The following is a 12,494-nucleotide window of genomic DNA, read 5'->3' on the forward strand; positions in this document are numbered from 1 at the left end:
CTCTGGAAATCACTGATACAGCTATATCACTTGCACATGGCACAAACATTAAAGTTGAGTTCACTTTAATGTGATGGCCAAGCTATCCAGGTTAAAAACAAATCAGTGGTTCAAAATCATAATAAACCAGCTCGACTGGTTATTAATAACACAATAGTGCATTTAATAGGTATTTAGAAAATGCCTATTTTAATAATTTATGTATTATCACCTGCCAAAAGACATGCTCCCAACTTTTTTCACACTGCTTTTCCAAGAAAAGTAGGACCTCCAGCTAGTTTTGCTCTCACTGGTGAAAAAAAAAAACAACAGAAAAAACACTCTTTTCAAATGCATCCATTTATTTTGAGGCCTATTCAACTTAAACAAAAGACACATTGAGAGAAAAGAAAAGGTCAGCAGAAGAAAGTAAAACAGATCAAAATCTATCACTGTAAACATAGGAGGGCAAAAACATCCAGCAAGCCAACTAACCAGAATCCAAACTCATCAGTGGTGGCCAACTCCAACTGTTTTGAAGGATGGTGTGAACATCCCACACAAGACCTTAGCAAAGAATACTGGTATTTTCAAGACTGGGAATAAAAATTGGCACTTCACAGAAGTCTTGCTGCTGGGCTGCCTGCCTTACTTGAAATCCACTAGGCTCAGCCAATTTGTCAAGAATTGAACCAATATCCACACGACTTCACTCAGTTCTTCCCAATCAAATTTTCCGTAACAAACTGTCTTGGTTTGTGGCTGTATTTATTGCTTTACTCAGGAGAGGTAAAACTCCACATGACCTGTGTGTGTCTTGGATCCCAGCTCTAACATCCTTCCCCCGCATTCAACAGTTAAACGCCTGCTGACATCACCAGCTTTCTGATCCTATGCACCACTCCAGAAGATCCCCAACACCCTCTTGCTGTGATGTCAAATACTACCAGAACACAGACCAAAGCATGGTCACAGTGCACTGCACTGAATGAGAAGGTAGGCTTAGTTCAGAGTTCAGCCCTACGGAGTTTCCTATTAATGCTTTTCTTCCAGAGACAGACAATGAAGGTTGGGAAGAGAGGGGCTGATCTCCAAATATTGTCTCCTGTGTTGGAATAATATTTCTTTAGGGTTCTGTAAGCACAATACTTGAAAGGTTGTTACATTTAGAAATCAATTTTTACTTATGTATCATTTCTCAAAATAATCATGTATCACTGTCCTATACCTTCCTACTTTCTCCCCCTGGGAGCTTTGCCTCAGCAAAGCCTCCCAGTGAGATAATTCATTCTCTTGACCATGGATTTCTGAAAGCTCTGGGGCTGAAATGTATATGACTGTGGCTCCTGCTTTGGAGAGATATCATCCTGGAAACTAATGATTTCCTTTGTAGGTCATTTCCCCTGGATCAATAAGGACTTGTGACTTTGGTCACTGAGCTAAAATCCCTTTGGCTTCTTCTGCCAAGTAATTGGGCCAGTTTGCCAGGAAACAGAACTGGACAGACTGTGGGCCCCTCTGCATGCATTGGCCTGTGTCCAGAGAGCACTGTTCATAGGGATGTCTTGACCCTTGGTCTGGATCTTGCTGCTAAAGGGAGGTGTCAATGACTAGAAGCTTGAGGTCCCCGAGCCAGCCACCTGGAAGCACTGTACAATGAACTATTTTTCTGGAGCTGAAGGCAAGTTTTACTATTTCAATGGTGGTTTTGGGCTAGTGCAGCTGCAGGGACGTGGGACATAGATGTTCAGGACCCTTTTGATGAGGGAGTGTGGATTACTGCGAACCAGTGGTCCTGGTGTTGGTATGCTGGGTAAGACTGCAGATGGGTTTAAGCCTGTATGTACATTGTGGATTCGAAGATGAGTGCAGTCGAATCACGATCTGGTGCTATGGATGATGCTTGAAATGCTAGGAGACTGATGAAGTAAAATTGATGGCATAAATCCCTGCCTCAGTTGGCAGCTGCTGTCATGGAGTTGCAAAGAGAAGTCATGAAATGTGATACCTCCCTATATGTGCAACAGGCAGGAGCAAAAAAATCTACGAGCCACAGGCTCCATCTGTAATTCTGGCAGCCAGAAATAAATTTCTGAGAAAGGCTAATAAAGCTGGATAGAGAGGAAATTCCACTGGGGTCTGAACAGTGTGGACTCAGAACTGCATTGCATTACAGAACCACAGCAGTTCTTCTGGAAGGAAAGTCTGATTTCTGTTTCTTGCCCACTTGCAGATTATGGATCAATAACTCAGAACATTTTTCTCATTGGAAGCCAGTTGTACTTGAATCTGAGTCATCAGTGTAAGATTTCCATAGTGTTCATGTAGACACCATAGCAGACCACTCAATACTCCATAAACTGCCAGCATGATAGAATTAGTTTTGGTTTTTTCACTTGAATATGCTGTATCAGCTTCTTTTCTTCAAAAACTTATGGCCCAAACTCCCAGACATCCTGGAAGAATAACATATTTCAAATAGTTTCAAATTAGTTCTCTACTTTAATAAGGCACAGCAAAATCTTTTGTATTTTACTAACATATGCCAGAGAAGAAGAGGGCTTGTTTAAAATATCCTTTTTGTCAAAGCTTTGCCAAAGTCAGGATAGCAAACATGTACCAGTCAGATGAATACAAATTGCTCCTTTCTCCTTGAGACTCTCCTCAGACTCTACTTCCCATTGTAAGATCCATATCCAAAAGCTAGCAGATCATTAAGTGCAGAGCAACACAGAAGTCTCAAAGGTACAACTCAAAATGCAAGAAGGTAAAACAAAGGTCTCTCAGCCTTCTTCACATGATGAGCCATTGGTTTTTGTCAAAATGAGCCTTGTCACAGTGTGTGGACAGCAGAGTGAATTCAGTGCTTCTCTTTGTGAACTTATCTAGCCCTTATTACACACTCCTACTGTGCTTGTCATGGAGCAAACAGGTTCCTGAGGGTTTCCTCAGGATCGTCCCAGAAAAAGAAGGCACAGATACAAGGGAATGCTCTGCTGGCTCTTGGAGGATGGGGGAGGAAGCAGTAGTGCTTCTTTGTCTACTTCATCTAAGGAGGTGGTGTTTTTTGAGAGAAGACTTTTTGTCACTGTGAACCAAAGCTTCATTTGATAGAAAGTAAAAGTCCTGGTGCTTTTCTTTTGCACAGCAGAGCAGCTCAAAGCAGAGGCAATTTGTTTAGATATAAATGCCTGCATGAAGTTCTGGAGAGCTCAGGGGTTTATACTGGCCTAATACAGCTCCTCTCCTCACAAACAGCTAAACAACCAGTGTTGAAACACAACTTTGTTCGAGTGAAAGGAGGACAGAAGCATTTCCCCTCAGCACAGTAGAGACAAGAAACATGGCAATTAAGGAAAAAAGTCTTTTCTATTAAAAGTATCCTTTTCAGAGTGGGACTGGAACTTTACAGTGAATCTGAGTTCACCAGGTGAGACTTACTGTGCATAAGTCTTTTTTTGTGCAAGTCCAAAGTTTCTGCTCTTACTTGGAAGCTTATTTCCAGCTTCCGTTCATCAGTAACACAAAACAATAGTATCACACCTCTTTAATCTGCTTCTTTTCTTTTTGTTTGTATGTTTGTTTTATTTTGTAACCTGGTACAAATAACCAGTAGCAGTATTAAGAGCAACCATTGTTTCTTGTTGACACTTGCCAGAATTAGGCAGAATTCATCTGTTTTCTCCTTAGTATCTAGATGCAGTAACAAATGCTTTGTTATTTGGTATTTTATCCTGCATCTTCCCCTAGAAGTTCAAATATTAAGCATGATGCTACCACATAACCTGCCCCAACACTACCAAGAAAATGAGGGACCTGAAGTCCTACAAGAACCTTCCATTCGAATGTAGTACTAACTCCATTTCAAATTTCTGCTTGGGCAACTGTCTCAAAAGACAGGCAAGAACAGAACTTGTACAGGTAAATTATTCCATTAGAAGTATTTGATACCAATTTAGTGTTATTGAAAGTATTTTCTCATTATATTTTATGTTTTTCTGGCAAGACACATTTTTTTTCTTTTTGCTTTAATGAAATAGAATATCTTCTACTTTGTGCAATAGTCTGTCAGTTCCCCAGGAAATATGTTCATTACAGCTGAAAGGAGGACTGTTAAAATAAATTATACTGTGGCTTTAGCATTCAAAATCTCCTGAAATAATTCTCATAAAGAATAAAATGAACATGTATATTGCATTTCTAATTTGGAAAAAATGAGCATATTTCACAAATCAATCACCAACATTTATCATCGTACCTACTCCTATTTTAAACCTTTTTTTTTTTCTCCTAGATTACAGGTTGATCTATAATTACTGAAATAAACTTTTAAATTAAAATTTAAAATTACAGGAAGCTTGAATTTTGCTTTCATAATCACCAATGTGTAATCAGGAAATTTCAAGAATCAATGTGTTTTCACTGTATTTTGAGGGCTTAATTATACTATTAGCTGGAGGGCAGGATATGGCAGAATTCCTGCAGTTTTTAAAGGTCTGGAAAGCTGAACTTACATGCTGCTTGGCACTCACGACAATTTTTTATTTAAACTAAATTTGTATTTTTTCCATACATAACAGATTCCAGAGTGAGCCTCAAGTCCTCCAGTGTTCTTTCATTTGAGATTTTATCTCTATTGTTAGTAAAATCACGTCTTAGTTTCTATCTTTCTGACAGACTTCTGGTTTACTACTGTTGATAACTTCTTCCATTACTTGTAATGTCTCCTATCCAACATCTGAATTCCAGTCAGAGTACTTTGGATTATCACACTTGTCAAACCGTGTCTTGATGCTCCCACTTACATATCTGCCCTGAGGCAAGTTTTTGTGGTATTCCTTGCTGTTGGGGAAGATGAAACAGGAAAGCCTTGGAAATATGATTGCCTGACAAAAGATTTTGGGAATATGAAAACTACAGGCAACATCGAAATGAAAGCCACTTTTGAAATACCAGGTCTTAGTTACTGAACAACTAGAAAACAATGGTATGGCCGACTGAAGTAATCCCCTCTTGATGGAACAATACCCTCTGCTTGCAAACAGGTCCAAGGGTCAGAGCAGACCCTACTAGCTCAGCAGAAGGGGTCCAAAGAGTAGTTTTTAGAAGTTAAGATGTAACACTCTATGGTAATATAAGAACTCTTATAGGCTGTATGTAAATGCTATAGGATTTGTATCTTGTATTAGATTGGTTAGTGACAATTAGAATATTCAGTACAGAAGATGATTTATTGTATTGTAACCAGGACTTCAGACATTCTCATTCTCATTCTCATTCTCACTTCTATTCTTTCTCTCTTCTATTCATTCCTCTCTTCCACTTCTACTCTTGCTCCTACTCTCTCTCTCTCTCTCTCACCCGTTCACTCTCTTGCTCTCTTGGGCCTGCTCAGAGCTGAGTCTACCAGCTCTGAGCAGTGCCCCAATACCCACGCCCTTTACAATAAACCGGCTGTGTCCCAAGACCTGCCTATAGAGATCTCTCGTCTCCATCCGTCACCGTCTACGTCCGGCCGTCCCGACCAGAACCTCAGAACCCAGTAACCTACAGTCTGGCGCCCACCGTGATTGCCGAGCCCACACCCAGCACCTGCAGCCTGGCGCACAACGTGATTGAACGCCCGGTTCAGCTTTCTCCATCTGTAGGACTTTTCTCCATGGACGGTAACTAAAAGACCAGTTATAGCCACCTAGAACTTGTCGTGAGCACGGCATACCGATGCTGCGCATCGTAATAGCTGGAGCTCTGTAATTCTGCTGAGGCAGCCTTCGAGCACGGGGTTTACCTGGAGCTCTTGGAGGCAATTGCCTGGCAGTCCTCGAGCACGGGCCGCCACTGCTGCGCAGCGGCCCCCTGGAGCTCTTTGAGGAGGTCTGCCGTATCACCCCTCGAGCACGGACACGCTGCTAAGCAGTACTGACCGGAGCTCTGCGGAGGGAAATCTGCCGCACGCCCCGAGCACAGGCGAGTAGTGCTGAGCACCGCCTGCACTGCAGCTCAGTGCGGACCCACCCGTGAGGTCCTGAGCACGGAAAGCCGTTGCCAAGCGACGACTGAAATCGGAGCTCTGGGAAAGGACCGAAAAGCGGCGTCCTGAGTGCTGAGTGGAGTGCCTGGCCAGCCCCCCACGACAGACATCTGAGTAAGGACGCTGCTCCTGCGACATCACCTAAGTGAGTATCATACTGGTCTAAAAAAATGGGACAAACCCACTCTGCCCATGACAAAGATCTCTATAAGCAACTTAAGCATTTACTTATAAGCTCTGGTCCAAGTCAGTTGCCTAAACACGAGCTAAAAAATCTTTTAGAATGGACCCGACTTAATTTCCCAAATGCTGACCGTTCAGCCGTCTTTACAAGAGACTTTTGGGACACAGTTGGAGTTAAGCTCTTTAATAATATCTCCTACCGGGATATGGCAGCCGCACAGCTGCTCCCAGCTTGCAGAGCGCTGGTAGAGCTGTTTGCCGCGGTGGCGCCGCCCGCAGCAGTCACCCCGCCGAGCCCGGTTCTGGCTGCTAGTCCGCCCCTTGCCGTCGCGAGCCCGCAGCGGAGCATGGCCCCCCGCCCCTCCGCCGGACCCCGTGGCTCCGATACCCGCGGTCCGGCTGACGCGCGCCGCCCCGCCCCCCGCGCTCGCGGCCCCCCGCGCCCGTTACCCCGGCCCCAGCCACCCCACCGGACCCTACGGCCCCTCCCGCCCCTCCCGCCATCCCGCGCGCCCCCGCTGCCCCATCCCCCGCGGCCCCCGCCTTCAGTGCCAGCGTCTCCGCGGCCCCGCCCCTTGCCCCTGCCCCCCCGTGCCCCCCCCCCGGTCCCGTCACCGCGGCTCCACCCCCCCCTGCTGCCGTCATTGCTACCCCACCCCCCGCTGCTGACATCATGATGGCCCCGCCCGCCGGCGGTACCCCGGCGGGGCCAGCGCCTACCCCCCTGCTACCTACGGGTGTTACCCCTCCCCCAGCCGCGCCGGTTATGGCCATGGCTGCCATTATAGCCGGCCCCCCCCAAAGCCAAGCGGTGACCCTTCTTCCAGCCCCCCAGGTCCCCCCCCCCCCACACGGCGCCGATGATAGCCATTGTTCCATCCGCGTCCGCCGCTGCTGCGTCTTCACAGTCCCCTACCGCTCCCGAAACACTGGTGCCCAGAGCGCCGGCCACTGCTGTCCTGCTGTCTCCGGCACCCCCTGTGCATGTTACCGCAGGAACCCTACCCCCCCACCCTGCCGTTCAAGCGCGCACAGCACGCCCCGAGTGGTCCCCCGGCCCCGTGGCGGCACAGCAGCCGCCTGTGTCTACTCCCGCTCCTCCTGCCGTTTCTGTGCGGTTCCCCAATCCCGGCACACCATCGCTTGCGCTGGGAGCGCCCCAGCTCCGCGAGCCACTTGATGCCGGTGCCCGCGCTGCCTGCACGGATGTCTGCAGTCTCCCCCGTACCTGCCCCTGCTCCAGCTACGTCTCCCGGCACTGCAGCCCCGTCTCCTGCGGCACCACCACCCACCCCAGCCCAGCCTACAAGCTTCCAGCAGCAGCACGCCGCGATCCAGCCACCAGCCCTCCTGCCTCCCACGACCGCAGCCCGAGCCCCTGGTTCTGCAGTCCTGCCATCTCCCGCTTTGCCCGAACTATCTGCCACACAGACCGCCGCCATTACATCCTGCCGCGCGGACCTGATGACGAAACACGCGCATGCGCAATCGTTGCAACATACGCATGCGCCATTGCTGCAACTCCCGGACCAGTGGTATCAGTCCGCTCAGACTTCTCCAACCTCAGCACCGCTCCCGGGACCAGCCGCGCATCCTCCCGCGACTCCGCCGCGCAGCTCCACCCCGCCTCCTCGCCCGCCGCCACCGAGATCGGCTGCACCACTCCCGAACTCTGCCGTTCCATCGCTGCCCCTGCCGGGTCCCATCCCCGCGCCGCAGCCGCCCCCGCCGGGGTCCCCCGACACCGTACAGCCGTATCCCTCCGCGCAGCGCAGCCTCGCCTCAGAAGCCGCGAGCAAGGGGGGAACCGAGAGCAATAATGCAGCTCCAGTGGCAGGGGAGACGGAGAGCCCCTCTGCCGGAGCTGATGCTTTAAATCTAACACAAGTAAACTCTGAAAAGCAGCCAGATTTGTTTGCAATAAGCCCCAGAGTCCCGCCGGCAAGCGGCGGGGATCTTGCAACCCAGAAAGAGAAAACGAGTTCTGAAAGTTTGTCAGCGCTACCTTCTGAATCAAAAAATCCTCCAAAGTGCTCAGATTATTCTAAATTAACAGATTGCCATGAAATAAGACCCCAAATCTATAAAGATGAAAGTCTTAGCCTATTAACTAAGCCTGTGATAGCTAGCCAACAGCCTGACAGTCCTAAAATGTGGGCTCCCATCTCCACTCTCCAAATTAAAGAACTAAAAAGTGCTGTAAGATACAGTGGCATTTGCTCACCGTATCTTAAACAACTGCCAAAAAGTACCCTAAAAGGAACACATCAAACTTTAAAACGCATTTTAAATCAACAGAAAAGGGGAAAAGCCCAGGCTACACCTCAAAGAAGGTTGAATAAAGCTTTGTATGTTTATAATTTTTTGAATAGCTCTGCAGAAGAGCCTGAACCCCCCATCTATAGACATTTCCTAAACAACAAAAAAGCAAAACTGAAAGAGCACCCTCCAGTTTTAATTAAGAATTTAGCATCAGGAAAAATAGAAAGACCTTATGATCTTATAACGTGGGGGAAGGGGTTTGCATGTGTTTCCACAGGTGGAGAGCTCAAGTGGGTTCCAGCAAAAAACGTGAAGCCATACCACACATCAAAACCTGCCGACGCCTCCACATCAGCCAGTGACCCTGCAAGTGGAAGCCAGGAAGCAAGCACCCAAACCTAAAGTGCGCAGAATCACCAGAAGAAAGCGATCTGCCAAAAACAGCTCAAGAAAATAATGGAGCTTTCTCATCTGCGCGCGTGCATGTTGCTTTTATTCTTATGTTTTAGTTTTTGTAGCGAAGCTTTACCTGTAAATCAACCAAAGACAAATGTCTGGGTTGCTTTAGCCAAATCTGCAGGCTCCAATACCATCTGTCTATCTGACACAAGCCCTGACAAACCTTTTTCAACCTGTTTAGTTGGAATACCTTTACCAGAAGGTTTTGATAATGTTACTCTTGATAAGTACTGGCCATACGATGATCACATTTCTCCAACTACCAGCCATAAACACCAAACTTATATTGATAACTCTAAAATTGATAAATCTGACCTTCAAGAGCTAGAAATCCTAGGCTCGTTAACTATGGATACCTGCTATTTCTTTCACTTTCTAGGAGAAAACGGTCCTCATTTAAATGTTACCCCATATCACCCAGCTTATAGCAATGTAACTTCTTGGTGCAACCAAGCTAAGCTTCTTATATATGATGAACCTCATGCAGATCGTTTTAACAAACTTCCTATTCGATTCCCTAGAGGAATTTGGCTCATCTGTGGAGACAGAGCCTGGCAAGGTATACCTTCAAAAATAGATAGTGGCCCTTGTGCTCTGGGACAACTTACAATTATTGCTCCCAGTGTCAAAGAAGTAATCAAAAAGAAAAACAGAAAAATTAGATCTTCCTGGGGACATCAGTATGAGAGCGACTGTGATAGTGACTTTCATCCTTGGAACTCTGAAAAATCAATTGTTGCGAGCATTTTTCTTCCTCAGTTAAGTTCCTCAATTGCACTAAAACAGTTAAACAAGTTGGGATGTTGGCTCAGCAAGGAGGTAAATGCCACCTCTACTATGATCAGTGATTTGTTAACTGATGAAGAGGCAGTCAGACATGCCACTTTACAAAATAGAGCTGCCATTGATTATCTTTTATTAGCACATGGGCATGGCTGTGAAGATTTTGAAGGATTATGCTGTATGAACTTATCCGATCATTCTGTTTCCATTCACAAACAGTTACAAAACCTAAGGGACCTAGCTAACCAAATTACAACAGATAACTCGTCTTGGCTAGACAGTTTGTTTGATGGTTGGAGCTTTGCACCCTGGCTAAGGGAACTCTGTAAAATAGGCTTGATTATTCTAGTAGTAATAATTATAGTTTTAGTAGCAGTACCTTGTATACTTCAGTGTGTGCAAAAAATGACGAGTAAGACTATGTCTAATATCTTAATTGTCCATCGAAAAGGGGGAGATGTTGGGGAAGATGAAACAGGAAAGCCTTGGAAATATGATTGCCTGACAAAAGATTTTGGGAATATGAAAACTACAGGCAACATCGAAATGAAAGCCACTTTTGAAATACCAGGTCTTAGTTACTGAACAACTAGAAAACAATGGTATGGCCGACTGAAGTAATCCCCTCTTGATGGAACAATACCCTCTGCTTGCAAACAGGTCCAAGGGTCAGAGCAGACCCTACTAGCTCAGCAGAAGGGGTCCAAAGAGTAGTTTTTAGAAGTTAAGATGTAACACTCTATGGTAATATGAGAACTCTTATAGGCTGTATGTAAATGCTATAGGATTTGTATCTTGTATTAGATTGGTTAGTGACAATTAGAATATTCAGTACAGAAGATGATTTATTGTATTGTAACCAGGACTTCAGACATTCTCATTCTCATTCTCATTCTCATTCTCACTTTGTCTCAGTTTTGAAAGACAGGTGTCTGCTAAGGAAGGCAGAGGCCCCCCTTGAAGTGGCAGATATAACCCCTTTTCCCTCCAAGTTATTATATTTTGAAATCAAGGGCCTTTAGGCAAAGATGTGGGAAATAGGAATAACAGTTCTTTACTATATATATATATGTATATAACCAGTCAAACAAAACAACAACAACTATGGCAGTAACAGCAATCACAAACCCAGTCCCAGCCTTCTCGGCTGTCAGGCCCTTTCCCCTCGGGTGCAGTTCCGCTCGCAGCCGGCAGGGGCGCTGGCGGCTCCCGGTGAGCAGGGCAGGTGCGATGGTTCCCCCGCGGCTGCAGGGGGCGCTCCGGAGCGAGCTCGGGAAACCCGCGGCTCTGGTGCCCTGGGATCCCGGGAAGGGATGGAACAAAGGCTTCACAAACCCCTGGGCAGCTGATCCCGGGCTCTCAGGAACAGCAGGCTGAAACGGCAGGCTGGAACGGCAGGGACGGACGCAAATCCCGGGTGGCAGGCGAGATGTATCCAGATGGGAAAAACCACGGAGGCCCAGGCAGGCAGGGCGAGCAGGGCTACAGCGTAGCGAAAGCTCGAAACAGCAGCGGGGCAGGACAGCCACAGCCCGGTCTCCAGCAGGGCAGGGAAAAGCGGCTTTTAGGGTCCCGGCGTTGCTTCCAGCAGGAAGAAAGAACAGCCAAAAAAGAAAGCAGCAGCAGCTCCTTTCTTTGCAGCTTCTCTCTCCGGACGCTCCGAGCGAACTGTCCCCACACCCAGGTGTAGACAAAAGAGTAGCCAGGCCCGCCCCACTCCCCTTTTTGTCTTTCTTAAGTACAGCTATTTGTCCCCTAGCAACATGCATATGGGAGAAAATTCCTTTAACAGGAAAACCTAAGACTAAACTAAAACCCCAACATTATCCACCCCGAATTTTTTCCCATACTAACATGTTACATGAAACTTAACTTTTTTTTAACCATATAAATCTATGCATTACCCAAATTATATACAAATATACATGCTGATACTGGTACAAGTACAGAGCCATGGGTAGTTCACCCTAAAACAAGGTCCTCTTGAGGTAAGCATCGGGTCTCTCCATCCTTTTGCATCACCCACCAGGTGCAACCTGGTCCCTGAGCAAAAACAACCCCACGGATGGGTTTGTCTTTGCTCAAGGCAGACTTTACCCAAACAGTTTTTCCAAGCATACCTCTCATGTGCACCACTGGAACCTTATCCCCGTCTGTTGTTTGTAGGGGTTCGGATTGGGCAGGGCCTGCTCGGCTGGTGGAACCTCGAGTGTTAACTAACCAGGTGGCTCTTGCTAAATGCATCTCCCAGTTTTTGAAAGTCCCCCCACCCAGTGCCTTCAAGGTGGTTTTAAGCAGTCCATTACACCGCTCAACCTTCCCAGCTGCTGGTGCATGGTAAGGGATGTGGTACACCCACTCTATGCCATGTTCTCTAGCCCAGGTGTTTATAAGGCTGTTCTTGAAATGAGTCCCATTGTCAGACTCGATTCTCTCAGGGGTGCCATGCCTCCAAAGGACTTGCTTTTCCAGGCCCAGGATGGTGTTCCGGGCAGTAGCATGAGGCACAGGGTAGGTCTCCAGCCACCCAGTGGTGGCTTCTACCATTGTGAGCACATAGCGCTTGCCTTGGCGGGTTTGAGGCAGTGTGATGTAATCAATCTGCCAGGCCTCCCCATACTTGTATTTGGACCATCGCCCGCCATACCACAGAGGCTTCACCCGCTTGGCCTGCTTGATCGCAGCGCATGTCTCACAGTCATGGATAACCTGGGAGATACTGTCCATGGTTAGATCCACCCCTCGGTCTCGTGCCCACTTATAGGTGGCATCTCTGCCCTGATGGCCTGAGGCATCA

The 12,494-nt window shown here is 47.1% G+C and overlaps 1 protein-coding gene across 1 annotated transcript in view; it reads left to right on the top strand.

Annotated features, from left to right (window-relative positions):
• Positions 1 to 944: 944 nt before the first annotated feature.
• C1H7orf31 (chromosome 1 C7orf31 homolog) overlaps positions 945 to 12,494 on the top strand; it is a 36,904-nt gene continuing 25,354 nt past the window's right edge. Inside the window, 3 exon segments of the mRNA XM_048321238.1 lie at positions 945 to 975; positions 3,730 to 3,804; positions 3,807 to 3,879. Coding sequence (XP_048177195.1) covers positions 945 to 975; positions 3,730 to 3,804; positions 3,807 to 3,879 — 179 coding nt within the window.

The sequence above is a fragment of the Corvus hawaiiensis genome, chromosome 1 (assembly GCF_020740725.1).
Source record: "Corvus hawaiiensis isolate bCorHaw1 chromosome 1, bCorHaw1.pri.cur, whole genome shotgun sequence".
In the NCBI taxonomy this organism is placed as follows: domain Eukaryota; kingdom Metazoa; phylum Chordata; class Aves; order Passeriformes; family Corvidae; genus Corvus; species Corvus hawaiiensis.